The sequence below is a fragment of the Gracilinanus agilis genome, chromosome 5 (genome assembly GCF_016433145.1).
Source record: "Gracilinanus agilis isolate LMUSP501 chromosome 5, AgileGrace, whole genome shotgun sequence".
Lineage (NCBI taxonomy): Eukaryota > Metazoa > Chordata > Mammalia > Didelphimorphia > Didelphidae > Gracilinanus > Gracilinanus agilis.
This window is the reverse complement of record NC_058134.1, coordinates 311,133,680-311,150,935: the sequence shown is the minus strand read 5'-3', so window position 1 is coordinate 311,150,935 and position 17,256 is coordinate 311,133,680. Positions and strand designations below refer to the sequence as shown.

At 43.2% G+C, this 17,256-nt stretch overlaps 1 protein-coding gene across 9 annotated transcripts in view; it reads left to right on the top strand.

Moving 5' to 3' along the window:
* The window catches only part of DNM1L (dynamin 1 like), a 61,423-nt gene extending 45,813 nt beyond the window's left edge, over window positions 1-15,610 (top strand). For 2 of the 9 annotated variants that reach the window (XM_044678770.1, XM_044678767.1), the window contains 9 exons: window positions 3,094-3,183; window positions 4,657-4,749; window positions 6,730-6,786; window positions 7,700-7,777; window positions 8,124-8,156; window positions 11,260-11,433; window positions 11,639-11,748; window positions 12,853-13,012; window positions 14,197-15,610. In XM_044678770.1, the coding sequence (XP_044534705.1) occupies window positions 3,094-3,183; window positions 4,657-4,749; window positions 6,730-6,786; window positions 7,700-7,777; window positions 8,124-8,156; window positions 11,260-11,433; window positions 11,639-11,748; window positions 12,853-13,012; window positions 14,197-14,253 (852 nt within the window). In that variant the 3' untranslated portion in view covers window positions 14,254-15,610. Of the gene's footprint in view, window positions 1-3,093; window positions 3,184-4,656; window positions 4,750-6,729; window positions 6,787-7,699; window positions 7,788-8,123; window positions 8,184-10,905; window positions 10,912-11,259; window positions 11,434-11,638; window positions 11,749-12,852; window positions 13,013-14,196 lie in introns of all 9 variants that reach the window. The other 7 variants (XM_044678771.1, XM_044678768.1, XM_044678772.1 and 4 more) reach the window with 5 other exon arrangements.
* The last annotated feature ends 1,646 nt before the right edge of the window (window positions 15,611-17,256 follow it).

Here is a 17,256-nt window from a genome sequence, read left to right as displayed (position 1 = left end):
TTCTTTTTTTTTTTCCTACTTTTCAAATTCACTATTACATGAAATGGCTTTCAGATTGGAGAAGGTATATCTTAGAAACTGTTTGGTCATTTCAGTTGTGTCTGACTCTTTCTGGTTCCATTTGGGGTTTTCATGGCAGAGATACTGGAGTGGTTGGTGATTTCCTTCTCTGACTCATTTTACAGATGAGGAAACTAAGGCAAACAGTATTAGTGACTTGCCCAAGGTTACACAGCTAATGTCAGATCAAATTTGAAGGCATGAAGATGAGTTTTCCTGATTCCAAGCCCAGCTCTCTAGCCACTGTACCACCTAGCTGTCCTATATTTAGAAATAAGCTTATGTAAAAACAAAAGATGAAACTCCCCAGGAAAAATTCCCAGGGCCAGATGGGCTTACAAGTGAATTCTATCAAACATTTAAAGAACAATTAATCCCAATACTACACAAACCATTTGGCAAAATAAGCAAAGAAGGAGATCTATCATGTTCTTTTTATTGACACAAATATAGGGCTGATACCTAAGCCAGGAAGAGCAAAAAACAGAGAAAGAAAATTACAGACCAATCTCCTTAATGAACATAGATGCAAAAATCTTAAATAGAATACTAGCAAAGAGACTGCAGCAAGTGATCACGAGGGTTATTCATCATGATCAGGTGGGATTTTTACCAGGAGTGCAAGGATGGTTTAATATTAGGAAAACCATCTGCATAATTGACCATATTGATATTCAAACCAACAGAAATCACATGATTATCTCAATGGATGCAGAAAAAGCCTTTGACAAACCACAACACCCATTCCTATTGAAAATACCAGAAAGCGGAGAAATAAAAGCGCCTTTCCTCAAAATAATAAGTAGTAATCTATTTAAAACCATTAGCAAGAAATAGTAACACATAGCAACGATCTTCATGAAAATAAAGGTGGGTGGAAGATGGGATCTTGTGCTTGTCTCCTTTAGACAAGCTGCTCTTTCTGTGTGTGTGCATGTGTTTCTGCCCCCATCATCAATATTTTTGAACTAGTTATTTTATGTTATTAGTATAAATTAATGGTTTTATTTCATTAAAAAAAAAAAGATTTTTTAAATCAGCAAGCATCATCTGCAATGGGGACAAGTTAGAAGCCTTCCTAAGAAGATCAGGAGTGAAACAAGGATGTCCATTATCATCTCTATTATTTAACATTGTACTAGAAATGCTAGCCATGGTGATTAGAGAAGAAAAAGAAATTGAAGGGATTAAAACAGGCAATTAGGAGACTAAACTCACTCTTTGCAGATGATATGATGGTCTACTTAAAGAATCCTAGAGAATTAGCTGAAAAGCTGGTGGAAATAATCAACAACTTTAGCCAAGTTGCAGGATACAAAATAAATGCACATAAATCATCAGCATTTCTATATATTTCCAACACATCACAGCAGCAAGAGGTAGAAGGAGAAACACCATTTAAAATCACCCTAGACAATATAAAATACTTGGGAATCTATCTACCAAAACAAACACAGGAATTATACGAAAACAACTACAAAACACTTTCCAAACAATTAAAACTGGATCTAAACAACTGGAAAAACATTAATTGCTCACATAGGACAAGTTAATAAAATAAAAATGACAATCTACCTAAATTAATTTACCTATTCAGGGCTATCCACATCAAACTACCAAAATTATTATATAGAAACTAGAAAAAATAATAACAAAATGCATCTGGAAGAACAAAAGATCAAGAATATCAAGGGAACTAATGAAAAAAAAAATATGAAGGAAGGTGGCTTAGCAGTACTAGATCTCAAACTGTCCTACAAAGCAGTAATCGTCAAAAGTCTGGTACTAGCTAAGAAATAGAAGGATGGATCAGTGGAATTGATTAGGGGCAAATGACCTGAGCGGTCTAGTGTTTGATAAACCCAGAGATCCCAGTTTTGGGGATAAGAAGTCATTTGACAAAAACTGCTGGGGAAGATTGGAAAACAGTATAGCAGAAACTAGGCATAGACTAATATCTCACACCCTACACCAAGATAAGATGAATATGGGTATCTGATTTAGACATAAAGGGGGATACTATAAGTAAATTAGGGGAACATAGAATAGTTATGGAGAAGAGAAGAATTTGTGGCCAAACAAGAGACAGAGACCATTACAAGATGTAAAATGAGTAATCTTGATGGTATTAAATTAAAAAGTTTTCATACAAACAAAACCAGTGTAACCAAAATTAGAAGGAAACAACAAATTGGGGGAAAAAAACTTATGTCCATTTTCTCTTATAAAGGTCTCATTAATCAAATATAGAGAGAACTAAGTCAAATTATAAAACTATAGGTCATTCACTCCCCAAGTGACAAATGGTCAAAGGATATGAATAAGCAGTTTTCAGATGAAGAAATCAAAGCTGTCGATCATCATATGAAAAAATGTTCTAAATCCCTCTCGATTAAAGAAATGAGCGTTAAAACAACTCCAAAGAACCACCTCTCCCCTATCACATTGGCAGGGTTGACCAAAAAAACTCCAACTGACAAATGCTGGCGGGACTGTGAGGAAACAGGTACAGTCCTGCACTGTTGGGGCCTTCTGAAAAGCTCTTTGGAACTCTTAGTCCTGTGAGAATGCTAATGTAGAAATCCAAGAGGCCAAAAGGTTGCACTTACAAAAATGTGGAGAGCAGCTTTGTGTGTGTGGCAAAGACTTGGTGCTGCGAATGCTCTAGGAAAGGAGGAGCCCATTGGGCCCATTTGTGTGAGTGTACAGGCCTAGGCGAATGATTTGACATGTAAAGACAACCAGCTTTGGAAGCTTTGGGCCTCTCATTCACATGGGGGATCGGGGCAGAGGCGGGGGGATGGCCTATCTGGGCAATTGTTTTTCTTAACTACATATATTTGTTTCAGGATTTTTTCCCCTTGTTTTCTAATGGGAGGGGGTGGAGGCAGTGAGGGTTAAGGCAGGTAAAGGAGAGGAGGCAGATATCCCCACCTTGGGGAATTTTTTTAAAGAAACCTCACATCTAATTTGATGTTCCTTCAGACTATAGGAATTAAGGGTTGTTCTCTTCTTCTCTCTGTTTGAATTTAGGAGTTGTTGAGGTTTCCCAAACTTCACGATGCTATAGTTGAAGTCGTCACTTGTCTTCTTCGGAAGAGGTTACCAGTTACAAATGAAATGGTGAGCCTACTTTTCTTTGATGACTCGTCCAGTGGTGTTTTTAAGTGGTTGGGGGTTCTTTCTGGTGAAATATTGACAATAAGGACATTAGCTGGGGCTCATGCTTTCAGGCTAACAAATCAGAATCAAGGGTTTAAAACTTGATAAACAAAGATGACCAAATACTGGTCTAATTTTTCTTTTCAAATTAAAATCTCATTAGCCAGTTTCCCATGAAAACAAAGTTCTTCTTTTTTTGGTCTTTTTTAAGTGTTAACAATATAGAATTTGCATTTTTAATGTTAATTTAATTAATTAAGAATATTTTTCCATGGTTACATGATTCATGTTCTTTCCCTCCCCTCTTTTATCCCTCCCCCCCCCCCCCCCCCGTAGCCGATGCACAATTCCACTGGGTTTTACATGTGTCATCGATCAAGACCTATTTCCAGGTTATTAATATTTGCACTCGAGTGATCGTTTCGAGTCTGCATCCAAAGTTCTTTTAGAACAATGTGAATGTCACCAATCCTGCTTTCTGTAGCCTTATTTATCTAATGAAAAATATGGAGCTTGTAATCTTAGTAAAGGTATACTGTGTGCATAATCTGTATCTTAATTGCAGAGAAGCATTACATATATATTCATTGAAAATTGTATTTCGAGGCTGTCTGTGAGAGCCCTGTATTTTTTTTACCAACCTTTTCTAAAAGTCTAGTCTTTTTAAAGTCTCCACCACCAGCACAGATCCCAGCCAGAGGGCTTAGCAGTATTTAGGCCCCAACCGTGCTCTTCCCTGAAACTTTTTTGACAAAATAGAACACGTTCATATATCTTTTAGGAAAAGGCTCAGAAATGTCTTAGCTGGTAAATGTCAGAGCTAAGACTCGAACTCAGGTTTCCTTAACTCCAAGGCCAGCTAGCTCACCAAGGTATGTCAGCAGCTTCACTCACATCCCTCATCCCTGTCTGGTGAAGCCTGTCATGTCCTGGAGATTCTGCACGAAAGACAAAGTCTGGAATCAGCTACCCCACCATAAAGGCAAACTGATCTTTTGGCCTTTCACGGGTTATTTACACATTGTTCTAAAAGGGGAGCTGAGCATGTCTAGAGGGTGGAGCAAGAACTAGGGGCTCCTTTACCTTCTTCAGAGTGAGGAAGGTGGGACTTGCTGTTAGGAAATCCCAAGAAGCCAAACTGTATCATGATGGCACGTATGAGGACACCCAGAACAAAAGGGACCGGGCACAATGGAAAACACTGTAGCAGCTCAACGTTTGTTGGCCCTCAAATGACTGAAATTCAAACATGTTCTCTGACAAAGATCTGATTAATTTGAGGTAAAAGTTCTCTCCAGAATATAGCGCTCTCTCTGTCTGCCGTTCTAAACGGCTGGTGGGAAGTCTTGGCGGGCTTTGTAAGAGGCATTTCTCAAGTTAAATATGGATGAGTGTCTTCACGACGAAGCCCCTAACTTCATTTTTTTTTCTTAGGTCCATAACTTAGTTGCGATCGAATTGGCCTACATCAACACAAAACACCCAGACTTTGCGGATGCCTGCGGGCTCATGAACAATAATATCGAGGTAAAAAAACCTGGATTTTGTTTGTCCTTGTTTTTCTTTGTCTCAAAGAAATTCATTGTGAACTTGTTGGGAAGCTGGATTACCATTGAGTTTAGCATGGGAGAAACGGGCTATTCTGACAGTTGCACGTGGAGGTCTTCGGGGTACACAGCTCTAGCAATTCCAGAAATTGGGGTTGGGCAGGGCGTAGCCTGCTGTGCCTGTGTGTCGAGAACAGGCGTTGTCTTGGGCCTCACTGGGTCAGTCAGCTTTCTGTGGAACCACTTGCTGGGGACTTTGCCTTTGGTACCAGCGCTCTTGTGTTTTGTACGAGGCCTCCCGGACCCCCCACCCCACCCCCCCAGGTCCTGAGCCCCTCGTACTACTTACCCAGTTCCGTGAAATCACTCATTCCTCTGTCAGTCTTCAGAAACCTTTTCTTCGTTCCCACTTCCTCTTTGATGTCCGCCCTCTGGACCGTGAGAGCATGTTTTATAGCTGTAGGAAAAGAAGAACATTGATTCTCCCGAGTCACACCCCAGACCAAGGCAGCTAAAAACAGTGAGTCAAATGGAACTGGCCAAGGCGGTTGTAGTGAGCTTTGGAAGCTGCCCGGAGCTGGTCATTTTGGCTCCCCCTCAGCTTGAATGTCCAGCTCTGTACCTCTCCCCATTGGCCCCCAATCACTTTTTTAGGGCACGCATCAGCCAGATCTTGTCCCAGGTTCACTTTCAGCCAGCTGGCGAGCTCTCCTGATCCAGCACTCACAAACTCCCTCTTCTCTGCATAGCACAACAGCTGGAGTTTTCAAATCTTTCTTTTAAATGTTGTTCGTTTTGGAGAACAGATTCAAATAGGAGTAAAGAAGCTACTTACACAGAGTGGGGGACATTTCCCAGTTTCTTGGTAACTGGGAAGAGCAGAGCACTTAGAGCATCCCCACATGGAAGGAACAGAAGAAGAGCTTGTGGGCAACTAGATAGAATGCGGGCCTGGAAGCAGGAAGAAATCCGCCCTTAGACACTTACTGGCCGTGTGACTGGGTGGGACGGTTAACCCTGACTGCCTCAGTTTCCTCATCTGTAAAATGATCTGGAAAAACCACTTTAGTATCTTTGCCAAGAAAGTGCCAGATGAGGTCATGAAGTCGGACACTACTGAAAAATAAGCAAACAGAAGATCCTAGACTTGAAATTGGAAAGACGAATGAATGCCTCTAGACTTGGCCAGGAATAGTCCACCCTCTGTTTTCCCTTGCTCGTTGGGGCTCCTTCTCCCGAGGCATCAGAAGGCCACGCTAAAGGGATAGGATGAAGCACGAAGGGACTTTAGAGAGCACCTCGTTTGATCCTTTTAGCACTTAGCATAGTTCTGGCACTTGGCGGCCCTAATAATAAAGCCTGAGCGCTAATGAGAATCCAAGCATCGGTGAGAAGGTTTCTGCTGTGTCATCATCATAACGCATTCATTAGGCTGTTCCTGTCCCTTTGAGTATTAGGTGGAATACCCTCCCCTGGAAGGGCAGTTGGTCTTCATTTTGTTTGAAACACATGCACAACCGAGAAGATCCTTGAAGCAGACCATTTGGAGTTGGAAATGCTTCCTATTAACAATCCACATCATCACAGTCATTCTAGCCTTGCTGCCGTGGCTACGGTCACAGATAAATAAATAGGAACTGAAAAATGGGCAGTCTAGGGAAATCAGCCCAATTACGTCCTCCTGAGGGCTGTCACTCACGTCACTTGCTCGCACAGAGGCGACCGTTGGGGAATCTTGCTCTCTCGGTACTGCTCGACAAAGATTTGATGTCTAAAATGTGGCCTCTGTTGTCTCTGGGTAGTTTAAAGGACAGCATATGCTCTTCTGGTTAAACTTTTAGGGCTTCTGCCCCAAATGAGCTACAGCTACTACCTACTTCCTAACAACCTTTCAAGGGGTCATTTGTGGCACCAGCGTCACTTTAGCATTCAGGCATAGTCATATTTTTTGGTTTTATAGGAACAAAGGAGAAATAGGTTGGCAAGAGAGTTAACTTCAACGGTGCCACGGGACAAGGTAAGACAATTCTGCTTTTTAAATGTGTCCTTAATGTAGTCAGTTGGATTCATTGGGTTGGCCCAGCTTAGTCATCTGTAGCCATTTAAAAATCGAAGCAGAAATAGATTTTTGAGCAGTAAAAGCTCATCAGTTCAGATGGTAAGACTCGACAGTAGATTCCTCGGTTCGGTACACCAGAGTGAGTGACTCGATTTAAATGTTCTGTGTATTGCCAGGCCTTGAGCTCTTAAACTTTAATTATATTTCAATGGATATGGAAACTGGGCATCAGCAACTCTCCTGTAACTTTGATAGTTTGTGGAGTTTCCTGCTGCCCTGAGGTGGTCTCTTACTCCTGCTTACACTTCTGGGCAGTGCCAGAGCTGCAGCCGGCACTCCTCTGTATCTGAACGGTGCTGCCTCTAAAATGTAAACACAGAAAGATAGTATTAAGGAAACCTCCGAGACCGAACACGGAAGGCTGCTTTACACCTGAAGAGACAGACAGACAGACCCGATTTGCCCATGTTGCCAGTGACACGACTTCAGTTTTCTGAAGACTAGTGACACTGTGGTGACTGATCTCTCGTATGACTGGGCAATTCTGGGGATTTGCTTTGAGAGGGAAGACACACAAAAAGAAAAAAAGGCTATCTGGCTCCAGGTTATTGAACCCGGAACATAAAACAGATATGGAAAAGGGGGTGTTGATCTCCCTAGCAAAAAGCTGCTCTGTAATTGCCCCCCCCGCCCCCAAATTCTTTCTGATTGGATACTCCTCTAGCATATACATATCTATATAATAGAAATGTTTGAAAGCAATGGCTTATTTCTGCTTTTCATACTTGATATGGCTTGATAAAAAGTACGTTTTTATAGACTAACATGGTAGCATCCTTGATTTTTTTCCTGCATTTCTTGCTCTCTTTAGTCTTCTAAAGTTCCAGGTACTTTGGCACCTGCCTCCCAGGAGCCCTCTACTGCTGCTTCTGCTGAGGCTGATGGCAAGGTCTGTTCTGATTCTTAATCTAAGCGCGCATGCCGTATTCTCATTTAATGCTCAGTAATCACTTGCAAAACAGTCGATCCCAATAAGGTGGCGATAAAACGTTACCCATTCGATCCGCTAACTTAGAGCCGGTATTGATTATTTGGGAATTTTGGACTCGAACCTGTTTTTGCAGGTTATTCAAGGAGAAGTTTCCTTGTCACACGCTCCCCTTTGCTTGCAATGAAACACCTGCCCACGATAGGAAAAAAAAAGATGTTTGTCCTTGACTGTTAAAACGTTGATCTGTTGATTTAAGCGATTAATCTCACTTGTTAAATTGGCTGTTTAACATGTCTTTTAACAGTTAATTCAGGAGAACAGAAGAGAAACTAAACATGTGAGTCTCCTGCCTCAGAATGGCAATGTCTGGTAGCTTATGGTTCTCATTGAAACCTTTTTTACGTCTTCAAAACCACCTTCCTAAAAAGAATCTCTGTACAATGGCGTTTGGACCCATTTGCTTTTATTATTATTGTGTCTCGTTTCAGTCATGGTACACCCTATTTGTCTACCTTTTGGAAGAAAGTGGCCAGTAGCTCGAAGAGTCACATGAACGTTTCAGAACTTTCTAGAATTCTGAGTTAGACTAAGTAGTCAATTAAATATGATCTTGACATCTTTATTAGAAAAGAATGGTTTGCCCGCTTTGGGCTCCATCACTCATTTTCTCTACTTCCTCCTCCTCATGGTGAGTTTCCTCAGTAGGGGAGATGAGAGACTTTTGAGGACTCGAGCTACATTTTGTGTTTTTTTTTTCGGGTAGGATCACTTCGTCTGTGAATTGTCCCAGGCACTCCTGCATCTCCTTTCTCATCGTTTCTGCTGTTTAGACATTTCTTGTCATCTCATGACTTGTCTCAATTCTGTGCCTCCTCAAATTAACCAGCTGTTTGGACCCCAAAGCTGCTTTGCTTATAGTTACAACTTAAATAATCATCAGTCAATCAGCAAGCATTTATTAATTACCTTACAGGCCCAGCACTGTACTAGTGTGCCAGAGATTTTTTTAAAAAACATGACATAAACCATCCCCTTTGGGAGGTTACCTAAGGTAGATGGGAGGGGGGCAGTGCATTATGGGAGGGGATAGCCGATGCAAAGGCTTGGAGGGTTTACATCTCCAAGGCAAGGCCAGTTTGGCAATGACAATTCGCTTAAAGGGGAATCACATTAGAGCAGGCCTCAGACAAACAGCGCAGTGCCATCCCAGCTATGTTTAATTTGAATTGTTCCCCGCCTCCAGAATCCCGACCTAGACGTAGTGAGGATTCAGTTCTGTACGCAGTCGTCTTTTTGTTTTTAAAGGAGAATGTCCATGTTTGTTCAGAATTATAAAAAGGAAACATTTTGGAGAAGCCCAAAGAGCAGTTTGTATTTGATTCTAGAGGCACCAGAGAACTACTGGAGCGTGAGTAGGGAAGCGACCCGGGCAAACTCGTGCCAAAGGGAAACCACTTTGAAAAGCGGGTGGAGAATGGATTGAGATGGGGAGACTCGCGGAGGAGATGAGGGAATGTGAGAGATGTCTGGGAGGCAGAAACGGCAACACTTGGCAACTGATTGTGCGTTACGGGGTGAGGGAGACTGAGGAGCAGCCTCGTGATCTGTTACCGAGAGGGAGCGATGGCCTGGCGAAGGGCCCATTGATGTTTCTTTCCCCTGTAGCAGTAGACCAACAAGGCCTGCCTCTAGACTTTTCTCCAATGCTTTTCCTACGTGGCAGAAAGAAGGTAGGTTCTGAGAAGAGTGGTCCAACCCCCGACACATTCAGCAAGAGAGATCTGGAGGAGAAAAAGTAGTTAAATGTCCAAAGCCCATTGGGTTTTAAGCTTCAGATTTTTCTTAAGTTATACAAAAACAATTTTTAAACCCTTCCCTTCTGTCTTAGAATCAGTCCTAAGGAAAAAAGAATGACTACCAAGTATTGGCTCCAAGTGGTTAAGACTAGGCATTTGGTGCTCAGTCACACAGCTAGGAAAAGGCTGAGGCCAGATTTGAACCTAGGAACCCCCCCATCTAGACCTGCTCTCTGTCTACTCAGCCACCTGCCTGCCTCAAAGCAAAGGCTTGTAAACAACGTTTACCAAGTGTGTGTATTGCCTTTATTATGGATCATCATTATTTTGATTTAAACACTTAGTCTGCTCCTAGACTTGTTTTCTCATTTTTGAAAAGGGAGTTTGGGCTACGTGACCTTTTACCAAAGACCCCGAAGGGCTAAAATTAAATTGTTTTGAGATTTTATGACATTGTTTAAGCAAGACAGGTGGTTGTTCACACTTTACTGATTAGAAAACTGATGTAGGTCCATAATTAACAGTAAGATTAGGCGTGGTATCGATAGCTTCTTATTCCCGGGTTTCCTACACAATACTGACAGTCAGTGTCCTGCTTCCAGGGCACCCATATTTATCTCATTTTCAATATAAGCTGCTACGTGAAAGTCATTTGTTGGCCTGCTCTCTCTTTAGACCGAGCTGCCTTGGGGCTGTTTTCCTGTGAACTAGCAGTACATAAGTAGTTAAGAAGGAGGAGCTCATGTTGCCCGCTTCCTTTGAAAAGCTGAGCCTCTTGGGGGAAATTAGGAAATATTCAATGCAAAATCAGCCGTGCCAATCGTAGCTGAGGCGGATCTCCACCATCAGTTTGGCAGGCAGGTCTAGGACTATCTTTGAGCGGTACGACAGGCTCGTGACATGTTGTTGACTCCCCAAAGACACAAAGAGCTACTCAGAACAAAATAAAACTCACTGTTATTATACAGGCCAATCATATCAAAATGAACATTTAGGGCAGCCTTGAAAGGGCAAAAACATCCCCAAAAGGCAACAGGATGAAGGTGGCCGGTCCTACGTTCGTCACAGTGGGAGCCATCAGGTAGTCCTGCTGCCTCCGAGGTATCGTGATTGACAGGGTGCGGGTGGCCGTCCTCGGCGTGTACACTGACGTTTCATTTTGGAAGGCTTTTTTTTTCTTAGTCCATGAAAATTCTTCTTTTAGGATTTCTGATGAAAATATAAGTGTGAAATTGCTCTCTTGTCCCTCTCAGAAAGCGTAGCAATTTCACGACGTCTGGGGGAGACAACGTGGGGGTCACGGGAAGAATCGAGGCTGTCCGAACACAGAATTGAGATCAAGCTGTAGTTTTCCTGTTGGTCTTTGTGATCTAATGAGCATTCGTGTCCCCGCTCATGTTCCACTTCTCCCTTGGCGAGGGCTGACAAAGGTCACAAAGTTCAGGATGAAGTTAGGATCGTGAATGAGACAGATTGGAACCTTTTCTGAACTCTGTCCAGTCAGATGGATTCCAGATGAGTAGAACCTCCCAGCTGGGAGTGGCTGCCAGTCCTATTGACTAGCCAGTGAATGTGAACATCTGCTTCCTGCTCTGTATTAATGAGTATGAGATGGTGTGTGTGTGTGCTCACGTTTGCTTTCAGATGGTCCCCGTAGGTGGCGTAGGGGACGGGACTCAAGAGCCGACAACAGGCAACTGGAGAGGAATGCTGAAAACCTCAAAAGCTGAAGAACTGTTAGCTGAAGAGAAATCCAAACCAATTCCCATTATGCCAGCCAGTCCACAAAAAGGCCATGCTGTGAATTTATTGGATGTGGTGAGAACTTGGGGACTATGCATACGTACGTAGGCAAATTTCCTGGAGATTTCTTAAGTCTGAATTCAAGACAAAATAATTCTGTCCGTTGAAAATGGGTTTTCTTAATTTTAAAAGGTATAAAATTACTGGTTGAAAACTATTCTTAGTTTCAGCCCTTTTAAAATGAGGCAGAAAGGTAAAATTCTACTTTTTTCCCTCATAGCCTGTGCCGGTTGCACGTAAACTCTCTGCCCGGGAACAGCGAGATTGCGAGGTCATTGAACGACTTATCAAATCGTATTTTCTTATTGTCAGGAAGAACATACAAGACAGGTTGGTCATCACGTAGCTCTGATGTATGCTTTCACTTTTCTCTCCAGGCTGATACTTATGAATTTAGAATCCCCCAAAAGAAGGCACAGCTTGCAAATTCACTTCTTTTATGCTCAATCTTAGTAGTATTCATGAAGAAGTCCTTAATGTGAAGGCTAGGAAGTCCTGATAGTCGGGTATTCAAATTTTTTTTACTAATTTGGTACTTGGAAGTTAAAAAGCTTCTCTTTCCTCTTTGACGGGAATGTTACTTGTTCTCTAAACCAGCGGTGCCAAATGGGGGCCACGAAGCCATCCAGAAGGAGGAGGATCCCTACAGGCTGGATATTGACGTAGTTATAAATGCAATATGATTTGTTTTGTTAAATGTTTCCTAGTCAGCCTTTAAAAATCATTACTTTAATTACACGTAGAAAGTTTTCGATTGTTGTTCTCCAGCATTATGGGATTCAGATTCTTCTTCCCCAAGGAGGTAAATGGTCTGACGATAGGCTATATCAGTGCTGTCATGCAGTACACATTTCCATATTCCTCGTGCCATGAAGGACCCAGCTACCTTTGTAAAAAAATTATTATTCAAAAACCCTCACCTTCCATCTAACCATCATCAGTACTGTGTACTGGCTCCAAGGCAGAAGAGCGATTAGGGCCAAGCGACTTGCTCAGGGTCACATAGCTAGCAAGTGTCTGAGGCCAGATTGGAACCCAGGACCTCTCGTCTCTATCCACTGAGCCATCTAGGTGTTAATGGGGGAGGGGGTTACCCCTTAACATTGTCTGGGTGACACTCGGGAGTGTCGTGGAGCACGTGTTGGCACCACTTCTCTAAACTGGCCCCTCTGAGATTTCATCAAGTTCTACCTATTTCCCATGTAAAATCAGGGTCAGCGCTAGTGAGTGAGTAAGAAGCAGCACACCAAATTGATGAATTGACCCAACCACCCCCCAAATCACCTACAAATCTTCCTAACGAGTGTGTCGGGCTCTAAAGGAAGCTGGCCAGAGAGCGCCGAGCATCACGGCATCGGCGGGTCGGCTCTTTCCTAAACACTCGCGGTTAAGCTCAAAAGAAGGCTGACGCGGCTTCGCTTTGATTCCTTGCAGTGTGCCGAAGGCCGTGATGCATTTCTTAGTCAATCACGTGAAGGACACTCTTCAGAGTGAGTTAGTGGGGCAGCTCTACAAGTCACTGTTACTGGACGATCTTCTGACTGAATCTGAAGACATGGCCCAGAGAAGAAAGGAAGCCGCCGACATGCTAAAGGTACAAACCAGCCGCCTCCTCTCAACTGAGCCATCGTGGCCTCACCCGCCCGTCACTTCCCTTTGCTTTCTGAATCTGTCCCTCAGCCACTTGACACGTGCTAGGCACTGGGGAGACCAGACAAAAATCAAAGGCCCTGTCTTCAGTGCCTTGACTTCTCAAGATGATCTGTATGTAGAGAAAAGCTGACAAAAGAAGCCAAGGTAATTGCAGTGTAAGCTTGGAAGGAAACTAGTCGGGATGGGGCAGCCACTTCTGAACTAAGGTGAAGATAGGGCGGAAAGACTGTGACGTCTGCCTGCTGATTGGCCGAGGAGGGTGAGCCGGCAGGAAAGGAGGAGGAGGAGGAGGAGGACTTGGGACTTGTACACTTGAGGGGGAAGATCAGGATCAGGAAAAAAAAATTGAGCTTGGGGGTTTGCAAACTCACAAGAAGTCCATCCATTTTTGGTTCCAAGTGTTCTTTCAGGGGCTGAGGCCGTTGACAAATTCACCTCACAAATCCACAGATTGGCAGAGCCAGTTAGGGTTGGGCTGTTTTGTGTTTTTGTCTAGTAAATTCTCCTCTTTCTTGGGGTCACCACCAAGGCATTGCAATTTAGCGTTTTTGGCCAATGGATTTTAAACTCACTGAAACCATTTGGAAGATTTGGGGTGTATTTTTAGAAGTGATGGAGATTGTTAGCGACAAATATTTTACCCGACATTTCAAATGTTTTCAAAATCCCCATCCCCCCCCCCTCGCCCCACTGTGTTTAGCTTCCCAAGCTCAAAAGCCCCAAAACCTTTCCAGCTTTCCTGTGTATGGCCCGGGGGGTGGGGGTGGGGGTGGAAGGGGCTTGTTTTACTGAATATTTGGTGAACTTCAATACTGACAAATTGCTTCTTACCCGGGACAAGGAAATCTGTGTAAGAGAAACTCTTATTGGCCAGCTTGGTGAAATGGAGGGTAGGAAGAGCTTCCCAGATCCTGGGGCAAAGGGGGATTTGTTAGACATTTGCACCCAGGAGGAGGGGCAGCTCTTGGGCCTGGGGTAACAGCCCACTTGGGGACCTCACAAGGCGCATGTTTGCAGGTGCAGAGCCAGTCTTTCTAGCTAGTTAGAACTTTAGGCCGCTTGGCCAGTGTCTGAGGAAGCTCAAGGAGCCGCTTTGCTTTCACTTTCTTCCTCTCTCTGATGCAGGCCTTACAGCGAGCCAGTCAGATAATTGCTGAGATTCGGGAAACTCATCTTTGGTGAAGAAAAGTCCGCGGCACGCACGGGGGCGAAGATGCTGCCTCTTGTACTAGTTGTTGCAAGGTTCACTCGAGTGTCATTTAGGAATTCTTCCCATGTTTGGAACTATGTAAATCTGTTATGAGAAATTTTGAGACAAAAAATGTACCGTTTTGCAGAAGAAACATATATATATATATATATAAATTCCCCCTATTAAATATGAATAGCTGGTTCCCTGAAATGTTCCGTGTGTGTAAATGTCTCTGTACATGTATGTTCCAGCAGTGCCAGGCTTCTGGAGCCAGTTTGTCCAGCTTGTCTTGCCCTGTCTCACAAGGTCTTGTGATCTCCTAAGCAGTCTCAAGCGACCACCAGCTCGAGCCCACTGAGAACAAAGAGCAGCGAGAGATTTTGACTGGAAAGCTCGCAGACTCCAGTACAGCAACTGATCTGGCCCTCGGAGATTTGCAAGTTGCTCAAGTTTGACATCGTTTTAGAATCCACGTTTCCTCAAAAAATGGCTGTCTTTTAGCATCTTAACTTCCTTCCCGTTAGATTGGCGAGCAAAAAGCCGAAGGCAGAAAGAGTGCAGTGCTATTGCCTGGAAAGAATCCGTGAGGACTGAGCTCGGCCAAGCCGGGGGCCAAAAAAGGGCAATGATTCAGTTTTGACTTCCAAAATTCACACTTTTATTCTCTTCAAATCTACCTTGAGGATAACCGGCCCTCCCTGTTCTTTAAGGCCGGAAGTTAATAAAAGTGGAATTGTTCTGAGAAGTAATGATGCCACATATTAGATGACTTGGGAAGCACTGGGCAGAGGGACAAAGTAGCCCCTGGTTTCTTTTTTTCCCCCCAAAGCAAGGACTGATTTTAATAAAGGCCAGAGTTTCTTGGCTAACAACTGCTAGGAAAGGCTACCGATGACTGTTCTACCCCAAGTTAGACACATACATGACTTCATTAGAAGATTCGGTCCCTTAACACCTCGTCAAAATCAAGTTCTTGAAGCCCTTTCAAAATGGCCCCAAATGTGGGAAATCGTGCACTCTACCAGACAGGCAAAGGGCCTTGGGCAACATTTTAGGAATACCTCGTATTGCACTAGTCATGTCTCCTTGATACCGTCACACCCACATCCAGAAACTTCACCTGATCTCACATCCTTGCTCTTAGGGGCTGCCAACAATAGTAGTGACAGATTATAACCGGATTGCTTCCGTTTTGTTTCAAGTGATGGGTGAAACATTACATTTGGAGGGCGGGAAACATTCGAGTGAAGCACCGAGGTAGAGAGAAAACTTCTGACCTTAATGTCTGCGGTTGCTATTGTAAATAAAACTGGTGTGAAAGACAGCCAATAAATGAGTACTTTGGAAGCTTGTTTGCAGTTCATTCTGGGGGGAGAGGGGCGAGAGAGCTGCATCTGGCCCAAGCTAAATCTTGCAGAAAAACAGATCTGAGAATGCATTCTAATCAGAGAATGGTAAAGCTGGCAGGAACCATGGAGAACATCTATGGCAGCTCCTCCCTCATTTTATGCATGAGACCACAGTTGAGTGACACGCTCAAATTAATTCACAAAACCATTGGTGACAAATTAGGTCTCTGGCCTGATTCCCAAAGAAGGTAGTCTTGCTTATCTTCAAAAACTGACATCACTGTCTTAACCTTGAGTGCTTCTTAGCCAAGCCTCCAATTTAATTCAGTTTTGTTAGTAGGGATATAGAGCAGCAAGATCTGGACTCAGATCCTATCCCGAGGACTACCTGTATGACCCTGGGCAAATCAGCTCTAATGAACTTTAAATTAAATCAATAAGCTTTTAAAAAATAGAGTATTTTTCCATGGTTCACGTTCTTTCCCTTCCTTCCTCCTCCCAAAGCCAACAAGCAATTCCACTGGGTTTTATCTAATGAACTTTCTAATCGCTGGTTGTGAGCTGCTTTACTGGGGGCTTTCCTCATACTTCCAAAATGAGATCCCCATTATAATGAAGTCTATAATTAGCCAAGACAAAAAGATGGCAAATCTAAGTTAAAATGAATTTCCAAAGTCTCAGTTTTGGAAAAAACCCTTGCCTTTGATCTTAGAATCGGTTAGTTCCAAGGCAGAAGAGTGTGAAGGGCTACCCAGAACCTCCTGAATGCATGCAGATCTCACTCTATCTACTTAGACAAGTAGAAGTAGGCTCTCATAATGCCTCGGATTTTATGAATTTTAACTGAATTATAAAATTCTTTGCTTGCTGAGGAGCCAGACTGAGGCACACATGCTGGAGCCGCTCCTTTCCTTTCCAGTGAATTTCTAGAATCTCTTAAGTCTTTGAGGCAGATGGTTTCTGATGACCACGTTAACTTTTCTCTCCTTGAACTGAAAACTGAAAAGGCCATTAGTAATGCTTGTGCCTGACATGACTGACACCTTACAAACAGTAACGTGTTCCTTCGGAGGCAGGAAAGTGCCAAATTGGTTTTTAAAGGTTTCTTTTTCTTTCAAAACTTTTTTTCTGAGGTTAAAACGAAAACTTCTCTTTTGAATAGGATAACGCTAAGAAAATAGGCCCCGGGGCCTCCCACCACCTGTAAATGTTATGGACTGCGTTTAAAATAATGAGGAGTCTTCGTGTTTGCTTCTTCACAGTCTGCACAGCAGTGGAAAGGGAAGGCTGCGTAGGTAACGCTGGACTGCACTGACACGGCTACTCTTTTCTTGCTGTCGCTATTTTTCTCCCTCAGATTTTCAGAACTTGTTTTACTTCTCTATTAACCACGTCGACGCGGAGATCAAGCCGAGGAGGAGCACACCACATTCATCTTAGGCTGATGGTATAACATTTTATTATCGGCCGTTACTTCCAGTCACAACTGGAGCCACTTTATAACGTAGAAATTTCTTTTTCCTATCTTCAGTAGTGAAAGTCCGTTTTTGAGGATATGTTCTCCAACAACCAGAACACTTTCTGGATTAGTTACTGGCTTGTGGTTTATGCTGACTCCTCCTTCTGTAATCATCTGGTACCTAA